The 23,857-nt window shown below is 40.1% G+C and overlaps 3 protein-coding genes across 7 annotated transcripts; 2 read left to right on the forward strand and 1 right to left on the reverse strand.

The window, feature by feature from the left end:
• Positions 1 to 4,147: 4,147 nt before the first annotated feature.
• LOC116925294 lies at positions 4,148 to 10,427 on the forward strand. Of its 2 annotated transcripts, XM_045175326.1 has the most exons (5): positions 4,148 to 4,345; positions 4,447 to 4,563; positions 4,630 to 4,762; positions 8,487 to 8,577; positions 9,596 to 10,427. In XM_045175326.1, the coding sequence occupies exons 3-5, from the start codon at positions 4,675 to 4,677 to the stop codon at positions 9,756 to 9,758; spliced, it is 342 nt and encodes a 113-aa protein (XP_045031261.1). In that variant the 5' UTR covers positions 4,148 to 4,345; positions 4,447 to 4,563; positions 4,630 to 4,674; the 3' UTR covers positions 9,759 to 10,427. The 2 variants fall into 2 exon arrangements, with proteins under 2 accessions (XP_045031261.1, XP_045031260.1); XM_045175325.1 differs by lacking the exon at positions 4,148 to 4,345 and having other exon boundaries at positions 4,352 to 4,563.
• Positions 10,428 to 14,371: 3,944 nt separating this feature from the next.
• Positions 14,372 to 21,969, forward strand: LOC116925277 (protein SPT2 homolog). Of its 3 annotated transcripts, XM_045174850.1 has the most exons (6): positions 15,697 to 15,833; positions 16,579 to 16,749; positions 19,455 to 19,553; positions 19,636 to 19,800; positions 19,917 to 20,417; positions 20,486 to 21,969. In XM_045174850.1, the coding sequence occupies exons 2-6, from the start codon at positions 16,665 to 16,667 to the stop codon at positions 20,956 to 20,958; spliced, it is 1,323 nt and encodes a 440-aa protein (XP_045030785.1). In that variant the 5' UTR covers positions 15,697 to 15,833; positions 16,579 to 16,664; the 3' UTR covers positions 20,959 to 21,969. The 3 variants fall into 3 exon arrangements, with proteins under 3 accessions (XP_045030784.1, XP_045030786.1, XP_045030785.1); XM_045174849.1 differs by lacking the exon at positions 16,579 to 16,749 and having other exon boundaries at positions 14,372 to 15,833; XM_045174851.1 differs by lacking the exons at positions 16,579 to 16,749; positions 19,455 to 19,553 and having other exon boundaries at positions 14,372 to 15,833.
• On the reverse strand, positions 21,898 to 23,740 carry LOC116925279 (protein fuzzy homolog). Of its 2 annotated transcripts, none has more exons than XM_045174852.1 (7): positions 23,534 to 23,740; positions 23,182 to 23,457; positions 22,996 to 23,118; positions 22,537 to 22,934; positions 22,289 to 22,461; positions 22,100 to 22,223; positions 21,898 to 22,024 (listed from the first exon to the last, which is right to left on the reverse strand). In XM_045174852.1, exons 1-7 carry the CDS (start codon positions 23,603 to 23,605, stop codon positions 21,967 to 21,969), a joined length of 1,224 nt encoding a protein of 407 aa, XP_045030787.1. In that variant the 5' UTR covers positions 23,606 to 23,740; the 3' UTR covers positions 21,898 to 21,966. The 2 variants fall into 2 exon arrangements, with proteins under 2 accessions (XP_045030787.1, XP_032787853.2); XM_032931962.2 differs by having other exon boundaries at positions 22,100 to 22,232.
• Between the last annotated feature and the right edge of the window lie 117 nt (positions 23,741 to 23,857).

Consider the following 23,857-nt stretch of genomic DNA (forward strand, 5'->3'; position numbering starts at 1 on the left):
AAGATTCTTGGCTTTACGTCACCATGGCAATAAGTGAACGTTCACGTCCGACGAGCAGATCTCAAAACTTTCGGAGGACATTCCCTTCGTCCATAAATGCGTAATTGATGCGCCATTAGAAAATAATTAAACGTTTTCATCAACAAGACGAGTATACACAATGCGTCATTAAGACTATTATTAGGCTCGTTTCGTTTAAAACTACACTATATACCGACGCTGCACGGATGTTGGTATATATAGGACACAGAGAGGACATCAACTTGCGGGGGAGGTTGGGATCTAGGAGTGATTCGATTACTAAGTAAGTCTCGTGTTTTCAAAGAAGAAAAAGTTGCCTCACGTTTCGTTGTCCCAGTAAACCACATTTGTGAAACAGGATCTATAGGATTATATAAGTCAGACTGCAATAAGGTTTTGTATCCGACACACGGAAATCATGAAAGTTGGGTGTACACATAAGCTCATCTCTTTACGTCCCTCATATCGTTTAATATATTCTAGGGCGGAGTGACATTAGCAAAAGTGATGCGATCGATTGTTACACACACCGTCTGATCCAGTGCACTGGACTGTATGTACAAACGAAGAACAAAAGTCTCAAAATGCTCTTCTCGCCTACATAAAAGCGAAATCCCAACGTATTACAAAGCGATTCCTTTTTCCAGGGGGGCGAACGAATAAGGAAATCACTTTGGATGTCACAAGAAGAATTACGTTGTGCTGTATTTCGAATGACGCTCGTTTTCTTCATGTGCCAGTAGAGATTCTTTCAGTAAATGACAATACTGTGTATACTCGCATTTTTCCCATTATATTGGCCTGACGGAATTGATTGTCATCTAGGCGGGGTCTCTGTCCATTGGTTGGTTGCATTTTCCCATTACAATAGCGATCGAAGAGCAGAGCCACTGCGTCATCGACTAGCGGGATCTAGACGTCAACAATATCTATGAAAAAAGCGACGTAAGCCTCGTTGTGAAATAGCATGGGCCCAGGATGAGACGCAACGAGATAAATCGAGCGATATCAGAATAATGACGTCTAACCAAAGGCCTCTGTGTATATAGTTCCGCGTTGTATAGGGTAGCCGGTAATATAATATTTTTCAAAATAGATTTTTTAAAAACTGGGTTTTTTTTTGTTTTTTGTTTTAATCTCATTGTTCAATCAACACGTTTTGTTTTCTTTGTAATATTGGAACAAAACACTTGTGATGTACACTACATGTGATACGCATATTAAAAAACTTGGGAAACCGCTGGTACATCAGCCAGTAAAAGAACCATATATGGTTCCTTTGTTTTTATGGGTGTGTACAGCGTTTAATGAAAATGTAATTCTTTTGTTTCTTCATTGTGTATAGTGGTCATGACACGTGTAGCTAACCAAAAAGGGATCGATATGGAAACAGTTCCACGGACAATTGCGACTGCCCGCGGAAAAAGTCAAGGAAAATCATTGCCCATTTGTTTGTATTTGAATGTGGCAATGCATATCTGCATTTAAAATCTACGATAAATGATTTAGCGTCACGCAGATAGCACATCTGTGTTGTTGACGGTGCTCCTTAAAAAATGATCCCCGATTTCCATATACGCCGTCATACGCTTTTAGAAAGTGCTCCAAGTGGTTTATTCTTATATATTTTTTTTTTAATCCCTTCCATTTTTCCTCCCCTTTAATTCTTCTATATCCCCATCGGGCTTTTAAACGCTCTCTTCGGTCGTCAATCCTTATTTGTGAATGCTATATCACAGAAATCCTAGCATCGATCCCCAAGAACTTTGGATGGACATTTTTTTTTTTTCAGTCCTTCCTACACATTATAATAGCCTTTTGTGTGTATAGTGCATTTGCCCAGAGAGATTTAACTGTGTGTAGGACGATATATAGCCTTATAGAATCTATAGGCCTTTCCTCTTAAGAGAGGCCATATCGACCATCGCCGAAATAGCCCACTGGAAAGTGCACTGGCATATTGTGCTGATTTGTGATAATTCTAGAAAGTGACCCTGATTATCGCAGTTCCTCTCAAGTAGCAAGTTTATTTCGCTTCGATTGGCAATTAACGCGCTTTGTTGGCTACAACACTTCAATTTCAGTCGACACTTGATTTTAGACTTTGACATTTGGCTCACTCATCCGAATCGAACACGTAGAACACGCGATGTATTTAAATGAAAGTTTCACCCATTTCTGTCGACACAATTCAATTTAGTGTTTAATGGAAAGGAAGAAAATCGATTAATTTTTTTCCACAGAACAGTGGAAATTTTTGGCAAACAAATCTAGTAAGTATGGCAACATGTTTGTCAAAAATGATGTGGGCGCCATTTTTTCATTTTGTTGCCCTTTCCTTCTCTTTAGATTCAGACAAAATGAGTTTTTGCCAGGTGATGTTTCAGTTGTTGTGGGCGTAAATTACGTCGAACAGTAAGGTCGTTGTACTCGTCAAACCAGTGGGCCAGCAATTACGAGAATATTCGTCAGGCTTCGCTGTAATTATACGTGCCTTGTATACATGGTAAGTACAAAGCCAATGAAGCATCATGTGCATTTCAAAAATGGTCGTATTGTTTCTGAAAAGTCGCGAATGAAACCAATTAAAACTAAACTGGTTAGTAACTATCCATACAAATGACATGCCACATTGCAATAAAATGAAAACTAATTCACGTCGAAGTAATGTTAGACATCCAATGCATGTTGACAGTTATTGCTTGTACTGGTTTCTCTTTTTTTTTTATGGGACTCTTGATGTCGAGATTATTATTGCTTTTGTCGTCGGGGATTATTCGGAAAGTCGGACGATTCCCAGACGTCTATTTGTGGCAATCATAGACATCCACTCTGATATGTGGCTATCAAAAGGTAAATACTTTTTCTTGTTCGCATCTTTGTAATCCCATCTATTTTGGGCAGAGTTTTGTTGGATGTTGTTCATCACAGTGCTTCTGACAACTGATTGACAATTTTGAGTCTGTATTCTCATCAGGTTTTTTTTTAAAATTTCTTCAGTTGCTTTTCAAGTGGTTTCCTACAGGAACACGTCACGTACCCAATGAACCAAAATTACTCGTTTTTAAATTTGTTTTCCTGGTTGTGGATCCAGAGAAAGCTTGAATTTCACTGGCTGGACTGTCCAAAAAAAGGATTTCGCATGGACACCATACCACAAGTAAGACACGATGCATAAACTTATGTGAAAGCGAATCGTTCAACTGCTTCTTCCAAATTTAGAGCTTCTTGTTATTGATTAACATCCATCTAGATTGAATTATCTAGATCGACTTGTCGTCAGCATTGACTTGTGCTGACGACAGACGAGTTAATTATTCATTCTTTATCACAAGAAAACAGTTTTGTTTTTGTTATAATAGCCATTTTGCATATCCTTTTGATCCATTCGAGCCTGTAATTGAACGTGAGAATCGAGAAAGCGGTTGAATTTTCATGTTGTGCGATCTTTCAAAAGACGAAAGCTGACGACTTTTATCGATTTGCTGCTCAACTGCTCATTTGATACGTTCATCTCTTTCATCCCACTTTTTATTGTAATGTTTCATCATTTATCAAATCTTTGTTCTCCTTGGATACCCAACCGTTCGTCAATGATCTTACACAGCTCATTATACCCACTTATTCATTCTAGAATTGCAACTTGAATATTTTCATTTGTTTCTAGATTTTTGCACATTTCCAATTGTCATCTGACGGGTCCACATGTTTTTGTTGCTACAGGTCTTTTTGAAAAAGATTTTCTACGAACTCAGTGACGCTGAGAACCTGGATTATGGATTGGAAGAGCGTTGGCGTGTTTCTGGTTGATTGAAGGCGACGAGGGCCGTCGACCAAGGCTGTCGTGAAGGAGGAGTTGATTATCACTACACAATCACGCACGACACAGCCATGGTAAAGAGACAGTCTTAAACAGTTTCTTCTTAATTTTGCCAGTCACGTTTTTGTTTCATTTCATAAGCGATCTTCGTAGAACATTCTTCCACATGCACAGATCTTAATGGATGAGGCGAGAATAATTTGGCTTTCAACCTGGAGGAGAAAGAGCTTGTACCAGCTGGTAATTAACGGAAAATGTACTCCTCGTAACGATATGTTGAATTGATTTGTGACAGGAATTTGTTAGCTGCGTGTCTATCGACGTGATCGTGTTGTGCGCATCAACTGCTGGAAGGGGCTCCCCTTGACGCGAGAGGCTATGAGCAAGCGCAGTGTCCGCTATCTTAACTGGGCGACTATATAGCCTCCTTCTTTTTTCTTGCGAAGGCCACCGATAAATACAACAGCCCAGCTGCTCCCGCTTCGTCACATTGCACGCTCCTCGGTAACATTTCGTTCGTCTCTTCGATTCCGCTCAGCGCTCAATTTTCCTGGAATCATTTATCTTTTTTTTTTCTACTTTAAATTACGGGAACATCAAAACAGAATTCGATTATCAAGTTTTCTTTTGGAGAGGAAATCGCGATATTTTATTACGGAGAAAATTGACTTTACCGGACATCCACGTTTTGAGAAAAGCGGACTACTCATCACAATCGTCTGGTACATTTAACTATTCTAATAGTCTCATGACATGTCTTTTTAAAAATCGTCCAAAATTGTTGTCAGACATTTCGTCTTCCATTTTCGATCGTGAACTACGAGACATCAAGAATGGTTTCCAAAGTGTTGGTCATCCTTTTGGCAGTTGTCGTCTTGAGCCAGGCCGTCCTCAGTTTCGATCCGCATTACTTTGACGAAGGTAAAATTTTTATTTTCTAAAGCTAACATTTAGCCACGTAAGCGCAAACAATAGGCCGTCCACATTGGGTCCTTTTCTATCCAAAATGCACGTAATGGAACAGATAGAGTTGCGTGTAGGTGTCATGTTAAAAGAAGGAGAGTATAGATAACTGATGTGGTCTCATGTCTTTCCATGCGTGGGATTTTATTTTTTTCAACCGACACCTTTCAATGTATTTACTGTTGTGTACGTACACACTGCAGCCACGGCACTAAGAATGTCCCTACACACTGCGAATGTCTCTCTCTCGGAAAAAAAACACGGATCGATATCTTTCGCCGCTACATCCAGTTGGCTCTGCTCTTGTGTCCCTACGTGTGATGGTTGGGATTAGATTTACTTCTATTCTCCACTCCTCTCAACCCGCACTTCCTTTACGTATGCAATTCTGTCATTTTTTTTTTCGCATCTACTCGACGGAAATAAGAAAGTGGCTGGATGAAAAAAAAGGGTAAAAGGGCAGAGGAAAAAAAAAAACATTCCGCAGGATAGGTTGGAGGCACTCAAACAAATAGGGACATGTTTTTTCGAGCTCGTCCCGTGTGTGTGTGTGTGAAGTCATTTACTTTCGGCTCAACGATCTGATCCAATTGGCTTCAACTTTTTTCTTCTGCCTGTTGCTTGGCTTTTGTTTTTTTACACACGCAACCGTAATCTTGTTGCATTATGTCACACACTTTTGATTTATCGATTTCGATTTATATCTTTTTTTTTTTCATCTCTTAAGACTTTGGAAATGAGCCAGACGCGAAAAAAAGGGGAATTTTTTTGTTTGTTTGTTAGCGCTAACAAATGTGCAGCAAACTGTTGGCTTCAGCATTGTCATATTGGCCATATGCGCTCCTGTCCTACTAAATAATTTTTATCTGTTCGTTCGGCGGGAAGAAAAAAGTTTACTTTATTTCGCAGCACCAAAATGGAGGGGACCTTTCCGAGGATCGCATCGAACGTCTGCTCTTTGTTGTCCAACCAATGTTAGGTCTGTGGGGTGGGGGGATAGAATAGTTATGTTTTGCATCGAAATCTTTTTTTCAGTTTTTATTTTATTTTTAGATTCTTGCGGCGTATAAATCTTTCCATAACGTTCACATCTTTTACTATTTTGTTATTCCTCTGCATAATATCATAGGAGGGCACTCACAAAAAATGTAAAAGGCGTCTTGAATCCCGCGTGAATGCACGGCTTTTTGTTGTGGCCTGTTTGCATTTCTTTTATTTTATTTTTCCTTTTTAATGCATCTTTTAAACTTGGGGAGTGTCTATACAATTAGAACGCTGGCGTATGTTCGGTGTACTTTTACATGCATTGCCCAAAAAGACCCTTTCGCTCTTTCGACGATGGCCTTGCAAACTTTCCAGTGAAAAGGTCACGGAACTTATTCAGTTTTCAATAGTTCTGTTCACGTTAGAGAATGCCCGTGACCTTTGCAGTAGAAAATAACGTCGTTCATCTCTTGGTAAATTGAACGATTGTCATAGAAATTAAGTGATGGTTTCATTTTCAAAATCCGTTGGGTTATGGCGATCATTTTTTCTTTCCCTTCGTCACCTGACGTACTTAAATGAATAACGGGTTTAAATTTCTTTTGGAAAACCTCGACCCGTCAATCAAACACGCATCATCCGGTTAGACTAGAAGACCTTGCCCCCTCCAGTGTCAATTCGCGGCAATTGAGAAACGGACGTTGACGATGATTGGAGCAAGGATAACGGGACAACGCCCGCGTTATCACGTTCCGCACGAGAAAGTTGTCACACTTTCTAATAATTTTTTTTTTTTTTTCAAATGATCTCGTGAAATACGAAAGTAATGTCATCACGTTTTCGACCCCCATCTTTTTAAAAAAACATATTCAAGGCAAAGTTGAATGAAATCTATTGTTGATCCAAAATCGATTACCTTTCTACTTTCGTCTATGTTTGTCAATAGCCATAATTAGATTGGGAACTAATAGCTTTTTTGTTGAATTTTTATTCCCAACTTTTTGAGGATAACTTCATTTGATTGGAGGATGTGAGTCGATCCGTTTTTGATGGGCAATCAAGAGTTTGAATGTAGTACTTGGCTTATATTTTCCAATCTATTTCTCTTTCAAATAAAACAAAACAAAAAATGGATCCTGCTCTCTTGTTTTTATGGTTGTACTTTTCAAATCAACTGCTAATAGGAACGTGCGCCTTTTTACTCCCCCCGCTCCCGCACCATGTCGTGAATCTCCGGCCCGGGAGTTGAACGCGAAAGTCAAGTTTGGCGTAATGGCACTCTCTTGATCTCATTATCTATCGATCTTTTTTTCTTTAATGCCCCCTCACACAATCTTAGACATCTGTTGTTTTGTTTCTTGTTTTTTTTTTTCGGGGTAGGATTTGATGCTTTCGTCTATTTTTAACGTTCACATGAAAGCCTTTATGCAACGTTTTAATGTCATTATCAAGAACAACTTTGAAAGCAGCCATCAAAACATTGGAGACGCAGTTGTGTGATGCAACAAACTTAAAGTTTAAACATTTTCGGGTTTTAATTAATCTTGCGTTTCTTATCTTGAGCTTCTCGCCAAAAGCATTGACGTCATTGTATACACGACGTAAGGTGTGGGACACACTATCTCATTTCACAGTTACAAACTCATGCACGCACTACCTAATTATTTTTTACGACTTTTGCATTAAAAAAAAAATGGGGGAGGGGACTGGGCGCGTTTGGCAATTTGAGGCGTTAGATGAAACTTTAGGCCCTCTTTTTTTTTTTAAATACTAATAAAGATTAACGAATTCTCTTTATGGAAGACGTCGCCCAGAGATTTGAAGAAAAACCAGCGTCGACTCTTTCGTCCTTCGAATTAACGACCTTGTTTTGTTTTTTTTTCATCGTTCCTTTTCGGAGAAGTTCTTCAAAGAATTGAAACAAAAAACGCTGTTGAAGAAGAAAACAAAAAGGAGTTGTACATTTTCCATGTCCTTGCTGTTGACATTAGGCTGGACGCGTACCATATGGCCCGTTTCCCTTGTTGCTAACTCGGTTTGAAAACTCCGTCGTGTTGTCACAGCGTGGCCCGCTGTTTCTTAATTTGTTTGCGATTTTTCTTTTTTCGTGCCATCTTAGATGATTTCGCCATTTTATTGCGTTTGCCTTTCGTTTTGCTATAGGCAGAAATAAGAACGTGATTTTCTTCTCCCTCGTAGCAAATTTGAATTGGTTAATACTTTAATTATGGCTATTATTATATGTTTTAATTATGGCTGAAGTCGAATCAAACCTTGCATTCTCTACGTCATTGACGGATATAAAATTTAATCGAGTGCAACTCTGAAAGGTTGCATTCGACGAACTCGAATAAATAGCTTTTGATGCAATCACGCGGGAATTACAAAAGGCATCATCGATCGACAGTCAATCAAAGTACGCCCACCTAACAAACGAAAACGTTGATGGTGGAATGAAGACGCTAAAATAGTGACGTAAAGGAGTGTATGGGGCGTGTTATATAAGCGTGACTGAATAACTCCCGAAACAAGGTCGAGTGATGACGTTCTCTTTGTAACGAGAGTCTGGAATTTCTCGGTGCAAACGGAGACGTGATTCGCTCCCGAGACACATTTCATTTTTCGTTGGCGAGCAGTTGAGATTCTTGTTCTAATTGAAGTCTTTTAACATTTTTTTGTTTTAATTCTTTGATTGCAGTAACAGACGATCAGATGGCTAACGAACAACAATCTGCTGGATTGAACTATTTTACCGACAACGCTGAACCTCTAATGGATAACGCCCAAAAGTATGTTTCTGATGTTCTTCTTCAATTTTCAAGATTATTCGGTTTGTGTTGAATGCTGTGTGCATCTCTCATTTCCCCTCGTTTAGTTTTTCTTTTCTTTTTTTTATTATCAGCCATTCCATTGGAGCCTCTGACCCAACTTTTGTTGTTGTTTTATTTTGTTTGTTCTGCGCATTTTTCGATTAATAGAAGGTGTAGTGTGTCTGATTAGCGCTGTTTGCTGGAGAGGTGAAAAAAGACAAACGAGAGAGTGACAGCTTAATTTAGAAAGAAAGAGAACAGCCTTAATTGAAAGAGCGTTGACTTGGGATGTCAGTCAGCCAAGTGCAGGCGAGAACATAACAATTACACGCAGTCTTTAAGGGAACTGACGAGACGTGAAATAAGTCATCTTACCAACTGACGTTGTAAAAAAAACAAAATTTTGATTCGATTATTTGGTATTTGTAAATAAATTATAAAAGCCTGTGCGTAGTAACATTCGTCAAATGGAATAAGACGTAAGACATAGTCACGAAAGGGCAAATGATGAGGCTTTGTTGGATCGTTCACTTGTTGTTAGGGGGGGGGGGAGATATCGATTTTTGTTTTCTGAACAAGAGAAAGTGTTCCATGTCTCGGACTGATAAATAATTAAGGCACGCAGAAGCTTCCGCAATGACATACTTTTCTATTCGGTCAGAGTGGTCATCTGTTTAAGGATAATCGCTTAACCAAAATAAAAAAAGGGGGAGGGAGATCAATTGCTACATCGTGAAAATGGACGAAATGAAAGTGTCTCGCGTGAGCGAAGCGATAAATTAATAGTCAAATTTGTCCTTTTCTCCTTGATAACCACATAAATCCTCTTTATTCGCCATTTTGTGCTTGCAAGAGGCTACACAAAAACTGTCAATTGTTCGCAAGTTTTTTTTGAATTGCGTGCAAAAACTGCGTAGGTTTTGCCCTGTTTTATTTTTCTCCCGCTTTCACCCCCATTTTTCTGCGTTTTTTTTCTTACATTTATTTCTTTTTTCAGACGTTCGCCTTTGATTTATGTTTCCAGACGATCTTGCATCCGACGCGGAGGCAGCTGCGACCACAGGAGGAACGATTGCTGCTTCAGTAGCTCCTGTCGTTGCAACCTGTGGGGATCCAATTGCCGATGCCATCGGGCTGGACTCTTCCAGAAATGGGGCTAAGAAAACGACCCACTCAAACAACAGAAAAGGAATTGATTCGGAAACATTCATTTCTTCAATACCTTCCCCATAGAATATTCCCAAACACGACGGAGCAGATCTCAGCCCCCCCACAAGAGAAAACATCACCAGCCATCAGGACAAAGCATAAAATTATTTGAATTCTCAATAAGTTTTGTTTTGTTTTTAGAAAAAAGATGATTTATTTAAAGCCAATCGTCCTATTTTCGACATTAGCAATTTGTTAATCCATTGGTTTTTCAGCTCCATTATTCTTTCGAAGAAAATTCTAGTCGTTCATGTCGATAAGGGAAATCGCTTTCCGGACCCTCCACATCCACAATTTCAAGAATTTATTACGCAACTCGAAAAGAGAAAATCGACAGTCATGTTGATTCAAACCTGAATTGAAAAATGAGTTGATATGATTTTTCATTTTCTCAATATTCTTCCAAAACACATGATATATTATTACCATATATTAATATTGATTTTTCTAAAAATTATTTTCAGATTGGCATTCCTCTTATATCTGTTTCTGCCCTTTCAATCAAGAAGGGGCATCTCTGTCTATTTCCATACGCCTGTGTAATTCCCAGCTGTTTTTTGTTTCATCGTTCAATGTTCAATTCACTGTTGTATTATTAATATAACACATAATTAATTGTACTCTTCAATTATGATTACAAAAACACCATGACAACAACAAAATTAACCCAAAAAAAACAAAAACATCAGGATTATTTAGCAAAGCTATATAGTCGATCAATTCAGTTCTTCTAAATAATTGATGAATATATTGAAATAAACAACATCCCAAGAAACAATATCAAAGAGAAAAGGTGACATTTGACGTCTTTGAAGATGAAAGACATAAAAGAATAATTGGTTATATCAAGCTGATGTGCATGCCGCCTCCAGCTGTTTCCTAAAGGGCATTCATGTCAAGAGCTGGGACAGGATCGCTGTTGTATTGGTTCTTCGCTGCCGAAGAAATCCTCGTCCCACGTCATCGTATTTCTATTTTATATTAATGACTAAGGGCATTATATGTAGGAAAAAGATCATCAATCAATAAACTTTGTCTAGTGTGTACTGCCATTCGGGGCGGCCATCAAAAATGCGATCAAAGAATCAGATTTCTGGTTAACTTCAATCCAAGTTTCAATATGATTCGTATGATTTATTCATTTTGTGAATGCAAATGCCTTTGAATTTTAGCGGGTAATGACATCGTAAAAAAAGAAAAAAATGGATTTGAAGATCAATAAAAAAACAAAAGAGGGAACTGTTGGCGGATTCATCTTAGACTCTATGAGATTGCACACATAGATGGAGGTCCTTGTAGCCGGCCAAGTGGCAACAAAAGCGAAGGAAGCGCTGGATGAAAGACAATAAAAACCAGGGAGGGCGTTGCCCTACAGAGAGAGAGACACTGTCGATGTTTATACTTGATCGTTAAGGCAGCGATGAAACCGATCTGCCTCATTGCTTCAACTATTCATGGAAAAGATGAAAGGCTACATCTCTCAAAGACGATGGCGGGTATTGTGAAATGACAAGAAGAGAACGATGACACTTACACCCCGTTGACATCGACAACGGGGTCTTTCAGAAGAACTTGAAAATAAAAAGGTATGCCATCATTTTCATGAGATTCGTGTTCCTATTTATTTTGTTTTCCCCCCTTGATATGTGTACACACACACACACAAAAAAAGGTGTGTGGCACGTTGTCGTCTGCTCTACTGGTGGTACCAGAGCGTGACACGAACCCATTATATCCTCACACCAGACAATCTCTTCTGTGATTCTTTCTTTAAAAAAAAAAAAAAATTCCAATCACCCCACGTCTTTGCCCTGCAGATTGTTATTTACTTCCATGTTAGCTATCGTGATTACGTCAAAAGATATGCGTGGGCTACATTGATTAAAAAGTACACCGGGATTTGTTTTCTTCGAGAGGGTATAGTACGTCAGACCATTTTTCAGCGTTTCAAAAAATCTTTGATATAAGGAAAGTCACGTAGTCCAATGGCTGTGAGTACGTCAATGTCCACGTTATTATTATTTTTTTTTGCTAGTAAATAGAGACAAAAGGTCAGCCCATCGAATAAAACTAAAATTGCTTTTCTCAACTTTCAAGACGGCTTGATGTTTAATAATACAGCTGACAAGGACAAAAAAAAACAATACAAAAATGTTGGAAGAAAAAAATATAGTTCAATCAACAACAAAAAAATATTGGACGATGCAAACTGTCGTCCGTGACACGCTGACGATGCGTGGCAAAGTCCCCCTGCAACAACGAAAAGAAGAAAGAAAATTTGCGGTTGACTAAAACTCGACAAGAAATACTTGAAATAATAGGAACGGTAATGATTCACGTTACAGAGGACTGCCAACGGAATATGATAATAACCCCGGCCTCTATCGCGTTTATCCTCCCCATTTCTAAGGATTTTGTGTGTGTGTCAGTTTAAATTGCTCGCTCTTTTGCATTGATGGTGCCATTGGCTTAGCAGACGATGTTAGTCGTTGTTTTGACTCTGTTCAGACGGAATGATCAGTTGGATCACCATCCTTTTAGGAGAGAGCGTAAACCTACCAAAGTTTTTTTTTAAATTATCGAGTGGGAAAGGCCACCGAGTTCTAAGCTTCAAAGAAGTTAATGTACAAGAATCCCATTTCCCCCTTTGGTGGAATGCTTTAGGAAGTTTCCAGATTTTTCTTACTGAGCCGACTTAATGAGAAATGGTGGGCGAATAGCTTTAAAGCAGTTGTGTTTTTTAAGAGCAACAGAGACTTACACGACAGCTGTTGCCAACAAAACTTTGTTGAAAGAATTTCATTATGTCTCGACAGAGAAGAGCTTTTAACACCTTTTTCTCCAGCCAATCCTTCATTGGTGTGGAAAAGAGCATTACTCGTTCGTTCAACTTTGCAGTTCATGATTTTTATTTTTTAACATCGCCCGACAAATTTAAAGAGGCTTTTAAGCGAAAACTAAGACCACACTTTACTGTACACTTCAAAGTGAGAGAAAAAGGACAGATTGGATCCATCAAACTGAAAAAGCTGCTGTCTGAAATGACAGGTGGGGTCATTCAATCGAATTGCAAAAGGTAAATGTTTTCTCGTAAGAGTATCAAAGTTTATCGAATTGTGTCGTGATTTATACGTTTATGCTACGATGCCAGTCGAATTTAAGTCCTTAGCAACGCCTTTGATCGTTCGTATTGGGATGGCATTAGTTTGCAATCGCGACCAACGTATACACCTATAACTGCAGCCATTTGTATGTAGGCCACGTGGATTTTGGAGGGTGCAATCAAGCGGTGCTCAAATAGGCATCTGTCACCTAGAAACAGCAGTCGGAGCATGACATTTTTTCGGGACTGTTTGAGATGAGCCGACGATGGGAAAATCGAGGAATGGAACGTGTTCAGGTACTTTATTTAGTATTGCAACGAGGAGTAATGAACATCATTTTCAAATCGAAAACGGTGGCTGGGGGAGACAGATCGATTTTCCATTCTGGAACGGAAATTTTAAAATTTTTTTGCTCTCCTCTTTATGTTGATTGTGTAAAGATGAAACAGTTTACTAATGCCATATTTTGTTCAAATTTTAGATGCAGAATTTTGTTTCATTTCTGGGAAATGATTTCGGTTCAGCAATTTCGGTGCATCCGTTTTTCGGTACTCCCAGTCGGCGCTGCCATCTAACGGGAAAAGAAAGTAACGTTTGTCTTTCGTTCAACACCGTGCGGAAGGAACCGGAATTCCCCGTGAAAATGGAAAACGAAAGAACGGCATCTAGCGGAATCATTTATGAGTCCTCTCCTGATTATTTGAAAGGTACGTAGATTAAAAATTAAAACAAACGTAATATCTACCCAATTCCGGAGTGAGTAAGAAATTCACGTTTCCGGCTTTTTTGATCGCCAATCTGCGTAATTATCGTTCACGTCCAAGACTTCTTAGCAGCGCAATATCCTGCTCTCCCCCTCTCAAATTGAAAAGCACGCGATGCTTTGCCGAAACCGTTAATTATCACAACGTTAACGATGTTTCACGTTAAACATCAACATACGGAAACGATTATCAATGAACGGCTAAGAAAAAACAGACAACGGTCATTTGTCTGCACAAAAGAAAAGAAAAAAAAAGGGCCGGTCCGGTTTGTTTGATCAGTTCAACGCTGTTGCTATTGGCAACCACTATATAGAGACACAAAAGCCAAACGAGCAAACCCCTTCCAATATATGTGGGTTTTTCATTCTATTTTTTTTTTTTCAGTTTCCCTCACAACCAACGCCCTTTTCCTTACAACAGACCAGCCTCCCTCTTCCTCATTCCATCAATCGGTTTATACAAGTGCGCAACCTGAAAATACCGATGGACATGCCAGACACCAATCAATCCGGATCGTAGCAGATTATCGGCTTAACTTGTCGGCTATCCTACCGAACAATTTCGCCCTTTTCTTTTCTCAACAGCCGTTAAACTCTTCCCCCCCAAACCTTTAGGAATAAAAAAAAGGCAATTGATTGGATTTTCGAGGCCAATAACCTGTTCGGCCCCAGCAGGTCAACCGTGTTCTTTCGGGGCGTTCCAGAGTCTATCTGCATAGTGTCTGCTGTTCATGGGCGTCCCAGCACCGTTTTGAATTGTCTATTGAACAGAAGGGGAGGCAGGTCTTGGAAGAGGAGACGCTGGCGGAGTAATACAACGCCCCAGGGTGTGTGTATAGCAGGTAACTTGCCCGTTTCTTGAATACCTGTACACACACGCATCAGGGAATCGAGCATAGACTCCCTCTCCAACCTTTCTCTCCCCTCCTTGTTTCTCTTACACACTTTGTGTGTGTGTGTGTGTGTGTGAAATTCTCTCTCTTTCCTACTCACCTTTTCATCCGTACCTGGTGGGGGAAATAAAAAGGGAAAAAGAGAGAGAGAGAGAAAAAAGCCACGTTGCCATCGTACAACGCAGTACGTCGAGTGAATAGACAACATACAGTCGACGCTGGGCCGGGCAAACGGTCGCCACGGGCTTGGAAAGTGCAACACTCGACCAAAACCATCACAAGAGGAAATTATCAGTTTTTTTTGTGTGTGTGTGAAGTAGTGACGGGCAGCGACGGGCTGTGTGTGCCAAGTTTCGTCATTCTGGCAAACATCGTACGTGAGACATCGCTGGACAAACATTTGGAACACGCAAGTTATTTTGTGTCAGTTTTGTGTTGATGCGACGTTGACTAGTGAAAGAGTCTTTTGACTCGTTTAGCCAAATTTAATTGTTTTCCGTCTGGAACGCATTTATTAGCCATCTTGGACGCCATCAATAGCCATCGTCTTGTGTCTGTGTGTATGCAAAGAAGCTTAACCTTCGAGTTAAAAAAAAAAAAAGAAAAGAAAAACGATTGGCGAACGTGAAATTCTTGTTGTGGATCAGACTGGAACGAACCAAAAGAAGAAGATCCACTCCCCCACACACATAGAGAAACAAAAAGCGAAGGGACAGGAAGTAAAACAAAGCCGCAAAACAAGCCAAAGAATCAAGAAATGGCGTAAAGGAAACGAATAGACGCCAGACTACAATTCTACGAGTTGTTTTCGTTTTTTCTCTGTTGTTTATCGACAAGAAAGAATAGTTCCAATTGCAGACAGTGTGTGCATCCTCGCACACGATGTACACCGGATATTGCAGGTTGACGCTGGATACCGACACTACCGCCAATTATTATTGCACCGGATTACCTACGTGAACCAAAAAGTCCGTTACGTTTCCCCACGAAAAAGTTGACTGACTTTTAGTGACCCCATCGCTGAATCAAGAAACAGTTTGCGGAATAGTTGGATTAATTTCAAAAATAAAACAATAGTGTCTGCGTGTACGTTTTAGTTTGGTGTCGGATGTTGATCATTGCAAGATGAGCAAATGGAGAAGCGCAATTTGAGAGTGTCCGCCTTGGCTGAGGGATTGTCGGCTGTCGGCTTAGTCCTGGCCATCATCACCGTCATTTCTCCATACTGGGGACGATTTTCCAGCGAAGGCCCTCCAAATAGTGGCGGTAAGTTTAATTACTTATTTCACCTGTAATCTCTTGTTCCTTCCGCTCCATTTTCTTTTGTTTTTTTGTTCACGATTGTATCCGTCTCCCCCACCACTGTGTGCACACAGTTTGTTTTCCTTGTGCTGTCGTTTTATTTTTTTTTTTTCTGTGAAGAAACAGACAAAATTGTGAGGGGAAAAGGACAGAAAAAAAAAATGGGACGAAAAATCCCACGGGTTCGGTATTTTGTTGGGGGATCTGCGTTCCTCACCCAAAGCGAAAGGAAAGTTGGAAGGAAGAACTGAAATGGGGTCAGATATGTCTACCTTACTGTTGAGGCTCTTTGATATCTTTTCAGCAGAACAAAAAAATATATAGCCCTTCCCCTTCTTTTTTTTTAACTTTTTAAGAGCAGCATCTACCTTGTGTGCCTTGGAGCCTGACCACAGGGCATGTTAATTCAAAGATTCCTTTCCCTTTCTTCGTCTTTCTACCATACCCCTTTTTTTTTCAAAGCGTTTCTTTCATGTCTTTCCAATCGGAGCGTTGCAATCAACAAAAACAACTCAAAGGAAATGTGATAAAAAAAAACAAACAAACAATTAAAATCCAAAGATTTCAGTTAACTTAAACTATTGATTCATTTTTGTAGAGGAATTTTGATCGTGAAGTTAAAAAACAAAACACGTTGACCGTAACGACAATGTCACGTCTTGGCAAACTGGTTACTTTATAGTTTCTCTTTTCGTCTTGTTTTTTTAAGAATTTTTTTATGGTGCCCCCTCCCCATCTCCGTGACTTAAGCTCCTTCCAGATGGGCCTAGCAACACGACCCAAAGAGTTAACGGGATGCGCAATCAAGCGCCATCTTTTTCAAACGATTTCATTGCCACAACAGCTGCATTTTCCCTTCGTTTCACTCATCATTTAAAATGTATAGTATTTCTTTCTTGATCATAACGGTGTCAACTGTTCATTCACATCAGCGCACAAGTCGCAACGCTACGGAGGAAACGATCCGTGAGAGGGCATCCGGAGGGGGAGGAATCTAACTGCAACACAATGATATTCTAAGGTTGATGATGGATAACAATACATCACAGATAGGGGGGTGGAGCGGGGAATAAAATTAAAAAATATGAGGGTGGAATTGCACGTTAGCTATAGCATCAGGTAGGATAGGTTACACAAATCAGGTATAATAAATGGGCAACATTTATGACCGTCTCCCTACTGTTTGTATTTCTGATGACAAGCGGAAACGGCTGTTCTTTATTTTCTTTTGAAAAACAAACAAAAAACTATTGTCATCTAGACATTCAATTTTTTCTTCGGCCACAAACTTTCTGCGTTCGGAAATGTTCGAGGGACGATCGTGAGCAATTTTTTCCAGTTGGGCTACCGTACAGACGGAAATATTGCTGCGGGACGAAACAAGTGGGGCGCTGAGTGGTTGGGGGGGGATCTATTAGACGTTTTCATCACAGTCGGGAAAAAGATATGGTCAAATGTATTGGCAGACTGGCGTCACATCCGCAGTAGTTCGCCGAAAAGGCACGTTGGAAATCGCTCACGCAAGCGTTACGTGAAAAACGTCGTGACCGAAATCGGGAGGAGAAAGTCCCTTTATTAATAATAGCCCTTAGGCTTTTTTCTTTTTCCTTCTTTTGTTTTGTTCTCTATAATTTATTAACAAGAATTTTCAATTTTCTCTCTCTTTTTTTTTCACTGATTGATGATTTTGATCCTTCCCGCCGGTGGGATGGTTTCACGTCCGCAGGCGTTGGCTGTGGTTCTTTTCCTTTTTTTAAATCATTCCAACTGATATTATGGCTCACGATGTTGTTGTTTTTTTTCCCCCCAAGATGCGCAATCACGAGACTCCGGAAAAAACTGTTTTCGTGCTGAGAAAAAAAAGGGAAAATCACGGGTCATTTCTCTTCGTTGCGTTCGCTTTTGTTTTCTGCTTTTGGGTTGCAGTTATAAGGGCAAGGGTTTGAACGCAGAACCGGATCAATCTCGTTTGTCGCCCATTTTCGTGATGCTCCGTTGAACTAAGCAGGTCCCTCCCGTTAAAAAAAAAAAACGAACGAGTTAGAAAAACGTTGGATGCAATAGACGTAATAATGATTTAAAAATTAAAAGAAGGGGAAAGAAAAAAAGAGTCCAGTGTTTTTATTTTTCGGGGACATTAATGTTTGCTGTGATCGAACCCCCGGAAATGCTGTTGAATGTTCGTGTCCAGAATTCTAAACGCGTGTTTTTTTAAATAAATTTCTCCATATTTTGGTAACAGCGTTCTAAATTGATCACCTGAGCGTTTCTTATTTTATTTTTTTGTGATTGAAACAAGTTTGATTTTTTAAAGTTGTTTTTCTTCCTTATTTCTATGGCGACGTTGGCTGTCAGCAATTTGTTTATGCCAAGCTCCCGCTCGTGATTGGAATATTCCCCCAATTTAACCAGCGACAGAATTTCTTGATTCTTTTGTAGGGGATTTTTGAGGCTCCTCCTTCGTGACACTAGAGAATTTACCATCCTTCACTCATTTGATTCATTCACGCGTCTTTATTTCAAAAGGGGAGTCGCGCAATGCCTCGGAAAAGTTCAGTTCAGCGACCTGATTATACAAAAACACGTGCGCCGTTTCAGGCATCGCATGTCGTTATGTATCCTGGCAATATTTTGGGTTTAATAAGAGCGAACAATGGACACACAACCTCCCTTGCTTTTGATGTTATTTTTACTACTTAACTGAGGCAGTTTGTTTCTTACGATGGGAAGGATGCAAAGACGCATGCGCACTTGAAAAGTGTTGGGAATTAGGAAAGAGCAGGTGTTTAAATACGCCTTCCACTATTGAATAGACAATAACTCTACATCTGAGATTCCCATTGATTGTTCTCAAACGCACAATTGCCAAAGAAAAGGGGATTAGGTTAAAGATTTGTGAACAAAGCGAACGTCTCTGTAAAGCTTTATCGATTGGGCCTCTGTCCTTTCACAGCTAAATTAACACAATGTTTCCTTGTTTTCATTGTGTAAACGATGCGTTCGGTGTGTGTATGGTTTGTTCTAGAAGCCAACATTGTGTTCACCTTGATAACTGGGTGCGGTCCACACGGCGATTATTTTAATAAGAATAAACCAGATCCCCCCCTCCCCATAAAGGTATTAAAATGGAACGCAAAGAGCTTGTAAAGATTGAATTGGCATTCTTGGCTTTGCAAATTTGCTCATTTGTATAGCCACGGGCTAGCAATCAATTTCAGACCAAAAGGTCCGAAATATCAAAAAATTTAACAAGCTTCTTTTGATTGTGATTTCTTTCCTTTTTGCTGCGCAACACGACACTAAAAAAAAAAACAAATGAAAACGGATGGATACTCATTTCACTTGGGTAATCTTATTACTGTATACAAATATTAAGTTTCATCGTTTTGAGATGCTTTTTCGTACGATGACGTCATGTACATTAAAACAAAAAAGATTTTAAATGCATTTTGCTTGCGTGTCGCACACATTTTTTTCTGAAGCTTTTTGTTGCCTTGCCAATTTGCATGTCGAATGGTACGAAGATCATTTTATGCTACAAAAAAAACAAAAACAATGGTCGTTTATTTTTAATTTTCTTCTCAGATCTGGTTTCTGGCTATTTTGGATTGTGGACCATCTGCAAAGATTTGCCTCAGGGGCGTTCCTTCTGCGGCTTGAATGTCACTGCTTTTAACCTGTCAAGTATGTCATCTGCTGAAAATTCTTCACAAGTCAAATGGTTCACTTATCTTTTGCTCCTCTTGTTAATTACCTATGTGTGTAGCATGGACATTTATTGCCGGAGTCGTTGCTGTTGTCAGTGTCATCGCGATCGGTTTGGCTGCTCTGCTGGGCGTCTGTCTCCTGTTGATGCTCAAAACCCAAGAGCGAGTTTGTCTGCCTTATCGACCGGCCGTCGTGGCCCGCCTCGTTCTCTCTGCACTAGCAGGTAAAACTGGAAAGCTTTTCAAAGTTGATTTATGATGCGATATTGATCTTTCTTTTTTACATCCACCAGCAAAAGTGAACTTGAACATTGTCCTTTTAATTTAATTTTTTTTTTAGCTCTACTGTCAACTGTAGCCATAGCACTGGCCAGCATCAGGACAGACGAGAGGCTACCCTACGGTTTGAGTCGAGGATGGACCTTCTACCTGCAGATGCTGGTCATCGCGTCCGAGGTCCTCTTGACGCTAACGGCCACCTACGAATTGATGCTAAGTCGACGATTAGGTGGCGATCCCACGTTTTACAGTCGCGATCCGTCTGGTTCCGGCGCTCTCACGTACTCCAATCCCAGTTTCAAGGACGACTCCGGCCGACCCAGCGGAATGGGTGGCGGACGACCAGGAAGCGGAATGGGTGGTGGACGTCCCGGAAGCAGCAACGGTTCGTCGACGAGTAATAGCAGTATCAATACCATCGTTTCGGCCAGCTCTGTACGATCGGCACCTAATGGCAAACAGGCCAGCTCCAACGGTTCCAGAGTGCACAATGCGCATACTAAAAGCTCGTCCACCTCTGGAAAAAGCCCTTCTTCCAGCAGAGCGTCACCTAAGAGGCCCAGTATGTTTTTTAAACATTCAATTTTGAATTGTTTGTGTTATTGCAATGTTTGTTTGTTTGTCGATTAGCTACTGGACGGCTGGCCAATGGTGCGATGATCCGTGCAGCAGCTGGTCGTGGAAGCCAACGAAGTCGGTCAAGTGGGCACAACAGTTCAAGATCGAAGCCGACGATTGCCTTGACGGCTTCCAGCGCTCATCCGTACTCGATGGGCGGGGCTGATGGACGATCACCTGACAGCGTTGATCAAGGCAGCACGTCGAGCATTTTGAATGGTTCGTTCGGTTCGATTGAGAGTTCCAGTTATGGAACAACGAGCTCAGTCATCTCGAGCAGTTCCATCTCTTCCAATCCGATGGCTTTGTCGCCTCGGAAATCTTCGCTCAAGAAGCCGCGGCCACGTAATGAGGTGCCAGCATCGCCAGTGCCAGAAGGCAGTGAAACTGGTAGCATCCTGGGCTTCCAGAACCCAGGATTTGGTGAAAATCGGGCTGGAAGCATCAAACGCGTTCGTATCGCTTCGCAGAGCACTGACGTTTAAAGATTTTTATTTATTTTTCAAATCCGGACTTTGATTTTTGCTTTCGTCTGCATCCGACTTTGACAGGATAAGCTGCTTGCATTTTGGGTTTGAAACGGAGCTAAGCTCGCCCTTTAATGATACAGACCTTTTAATAACAGTCTTTTCCTGTCTGTCGTTCCAAAGAGCCCGATCGATGCAGGGAGGTGTCCCGAATCATGATGAAGTCTCTCTCGCACATACGGCGAAGAAAACAAATGCGTCTGCATCCAAACCAATGGTATCTTCCGTCCATGTGTGTGATACTAACCGGTGTGTAGAAGACTTGTTTTCTCGTTTAGGAAAAAACAACTTTATACTTGACCTTTTTTTTTTTTGATCGCCCTATCGTTTTCCTTTTCAACGGCTCATCTAATTTCTCATATTTTGACAAGAAAAAAAAAATATCGCAGATCTTCTTTCACATTCGAGTTCGTAGATATAAAAATGCAGTTCATTTCCTCTTTTTTTTGATCAGACGAGCGGATACGTGTAATGTATAAAACGAGTAAAGTGCAGGTGCCAATGCTGTTGCTTTCAGGAACCTGAAGCTTGGTATATTAAGGCGGAAAAAATTAATAGTTGGGATTTGGAAACAATCGATAACTTGCGTGTTTTTTTTTTTTCTCTTTTTAAAAATTGTTTTTGAATTTTTTGTTTGCTATTCATTTCGATGGTTTCTGTGGTTGTGATCAAGAGTGGCCCATTGTTTTCGTTATCTATCTGTTTCGTTCACTTCTTGCTTCGTGACAATTTGGCTTGGAAATAATTAAGCTGATGCATGAAATAGAAAATGAAGCAGGTTTTCTTTTCTCTTAGACCTCTCTTCGTAAACAAGAAATTCCAATTTATTTGAAACTTAATTGAATTGAATGCTGTACCCCCATTGCGGAATAAAAGTGCACACTTTGTTCTACCCTATGATTGTACCGATCGATTATATTGTTTTGATTGCGCACTATGAATTACATTAAAATGTTTCTTCAAACATCACCACTTGCAATTCTTTTCGTGCGTGAGTATTTTCAGAGTTGTTCGAGTGATGGACCTGGAAATGTTGAAATTATAGGTGAGTTAAAACTTTGAAAAATGTTGAAAACTTTGATAACATTTCATCAGTTACCTTAGGTAATGGTTATGCAATCCGGACGGATAAAGAACAAGTATCAAATATACATCTGATATTAAGGCATGTAGAGAATAATATTCAAAATTCATAAAGACCTCCTTGGAAACTTGTGAAGAATCTTCTGAACCTACAATTAGTTCAGTAAGTGTTGGTAGGAAGAATGTAATCTTCCGAAATGCTAACCTGTTGGAGTTGGACCTGGTAAATCGATCATTGTCCCGACAATAGTTTTGTAAAACGTTCTAAGTATGTCTCTTTTCCGGACAGAAGTCAAATGTGAATGGACATCACCACTCGTTGTGTGAGGAGAAAGTGAGCTAAGGGACCGCCGTTTTTCCGTATTCATCACCAAATATCTAGAAGGAATATTCAAGGCGCACTGTCGACACAAAATCCATTTTAAATGCTTTAAAATTATCAAAATTGCTTACGAAAGAACATTTTTATCCAATGTAATATCAAGAGGGATATTGGCTGGGTAACATGACTCTGCAGATTTCAGAAGGGCAAACGCGGTCCGCCAAAACCGTTTTACTTCTTTTTCTAAGTCGGCAAGGGAGGGGGTAGGCCCACATAGCAGGCAGACGTCAGAATTTTGAGTTAATTTCCACTGAACCAGCCGAAAAGGTATTTTGGGGCTCCTTACAGGGAGGTAAATTGGAATGTCGATTCCTGTGTCGTACCTCTCATTTGACAGGAGTAATTGGATTTGTAATAACTCCACACTGTCAAGAGTCCACCAGTTTGGTGTTGCTGCTGCAACTTTACTACGTACTCTCAAACACCCAAACACAGTGCCAACGCTCTCAGCAAAGCAATTCAGGATGCCCTATAATGGGGAGAGCATTTCTTGGTACTATAGTTGGGGCATTCAAAGCTTAGTGCTTTACCTCAAATGTTGATCGCTCAGAGCAGCTAAGCACATCTGTGTAGTCCGTCAAGTCACAAAATTCCTCCAAGTCTTCTTTAGGGTTCAATCCATCAAGAATGGTGTCAATTAAAGGGTAACACACCTAAACCCAGACAAGAGTCTTGAAGAACTTTGCTAAGAAGACAGTAAAAAATTATAGTTATACCTTCAAATCTTTTTTCAGCCTTTCAATGTTTTTTACATTGACTAATTCTTCTAAACCTAGGTAAAATACCATTGTGTGTGAAACAAGGTCGAGGATATGCTTCAAATGAACTGTTGTTAGGGATGTGTCTGTGGCAACTATGCAAAGCATAAAAGTATCATGATATTCCTTCCAAACAACAAATGTGTTTTCTGAGCAAGTATTTTCAAGTTCGGCTCCTTGGGTTTTTGTGTAGGTGTACACTCCGTTTAAGCTGGCCACCAGCGGAAAGGGTAACTGCAAAGCCAAGGCAACAATTGATGATTGACGTCACATATAACATAACCGATAAATTCGTAATAAAAAATGTTACGGGGGGAATATCGCCTTTTCGCCTGATAAATAAAGGTAGACCACTCAACGACTGACAGGTCAAATAAGCCATTATCCGCGTTGGCACAGTCTTTAAGGTTTGTTGTCTTGTTTTGTTTTGGTTTTGTTCTTTACGTCATTTGTAGGAGAGAGCGTTGCCCTTGGGCATTTTCCCCAAGGTTTCAGCAACCAACGTGGTGCTCAAATTTCTGAAACCAACTACCTAAGAGCTTTCCGTCTTGAAGAGAATAACAAAAAAAAGATCCCGGTTGCTATATTTGCCGTCTTTAATTCGCTAAGTGCTGGAATTGGAGCAAAATTGATC

The sequence above is a fragment of the Daphnia magna genome, linkage group LG6 (genome assembly GCF_020631705.1).
Source record: "Daphnia magna isolate NIES linkage group LG6, ASM2063170v1.1, whole genome shotgun sequence".
Lineage (NCBI taxonomy): Eukaryota > Metazoa > Arthropoda > Branchiopoda > Diplostraca > Daphniidae > Daphnia > Daphnia magna.

Bases quoted from the DNA above. Each gene is read 5' to 3' on its own strand.
- LOC116925279 (XM_032931962.2), bottom strand. From the start codon at position 23,605: ATGGCTTATTTGACCTGTCAGTCGTTGAGTGGTCTACCTTTATTTATC. The intron at 22,935-22,995 runs GTAAAGCACTAA...TCCCCATTATAG, and splicing joins CTGAGCGATCAACATTTGAG to GGCATCCTGAATTGCTTTGC. The intron at 22,462-22,536 runs GTAAGCAATTTT...TATTCCTTCTAG, and splicing joins TTGGATAAAAATGTTCTTTC to ATATTTGGTGATGAATACGG.
- LOC116925277 (XM_045174849.1), top strand. From the start codon at position 15,701: ATGGAGAAGCGCAATTTGAGAGTGTCCGCCTTGGCTGAGGGATTGTCG. The intron at 19,554-19,635 runs GTATGTCATCTG...CTATGTGTGTAG, and splicing joins CACTGCTTTTAACCTGTCAA to CATGGACATTTATTGCCGGA. The intron at 19,801-19,916 runs GTAAAACTGGAA...TTTTTTTTTTAG, and splicing joins CGTTCTCTCTGCACTAGCAG to CTCTACTGTCAACTGTAGCC.
- LOC116925294 (XM_045175326.1), top strand. From the start codon at position 4,675: ATGGTTTCCAAAGTGTTGGTCATCCTTTTGGCAGTTGTCGTCTTGAGC. The intron at 4,763-8,486 runs GTAAAATTTTTA...CTTTGATTGCAG, and splicing joins TCCGCATTACTTTGACGAAG to TAACAGACGATCAGATGGCT. The intron at 8,578-9,595 runs GTATGTTTCTGA...TTCTTTTTTCAG, and splicing joins CTAATGGATAACGCCCAAAA to ACGTTCGCCTTTGATTTATG.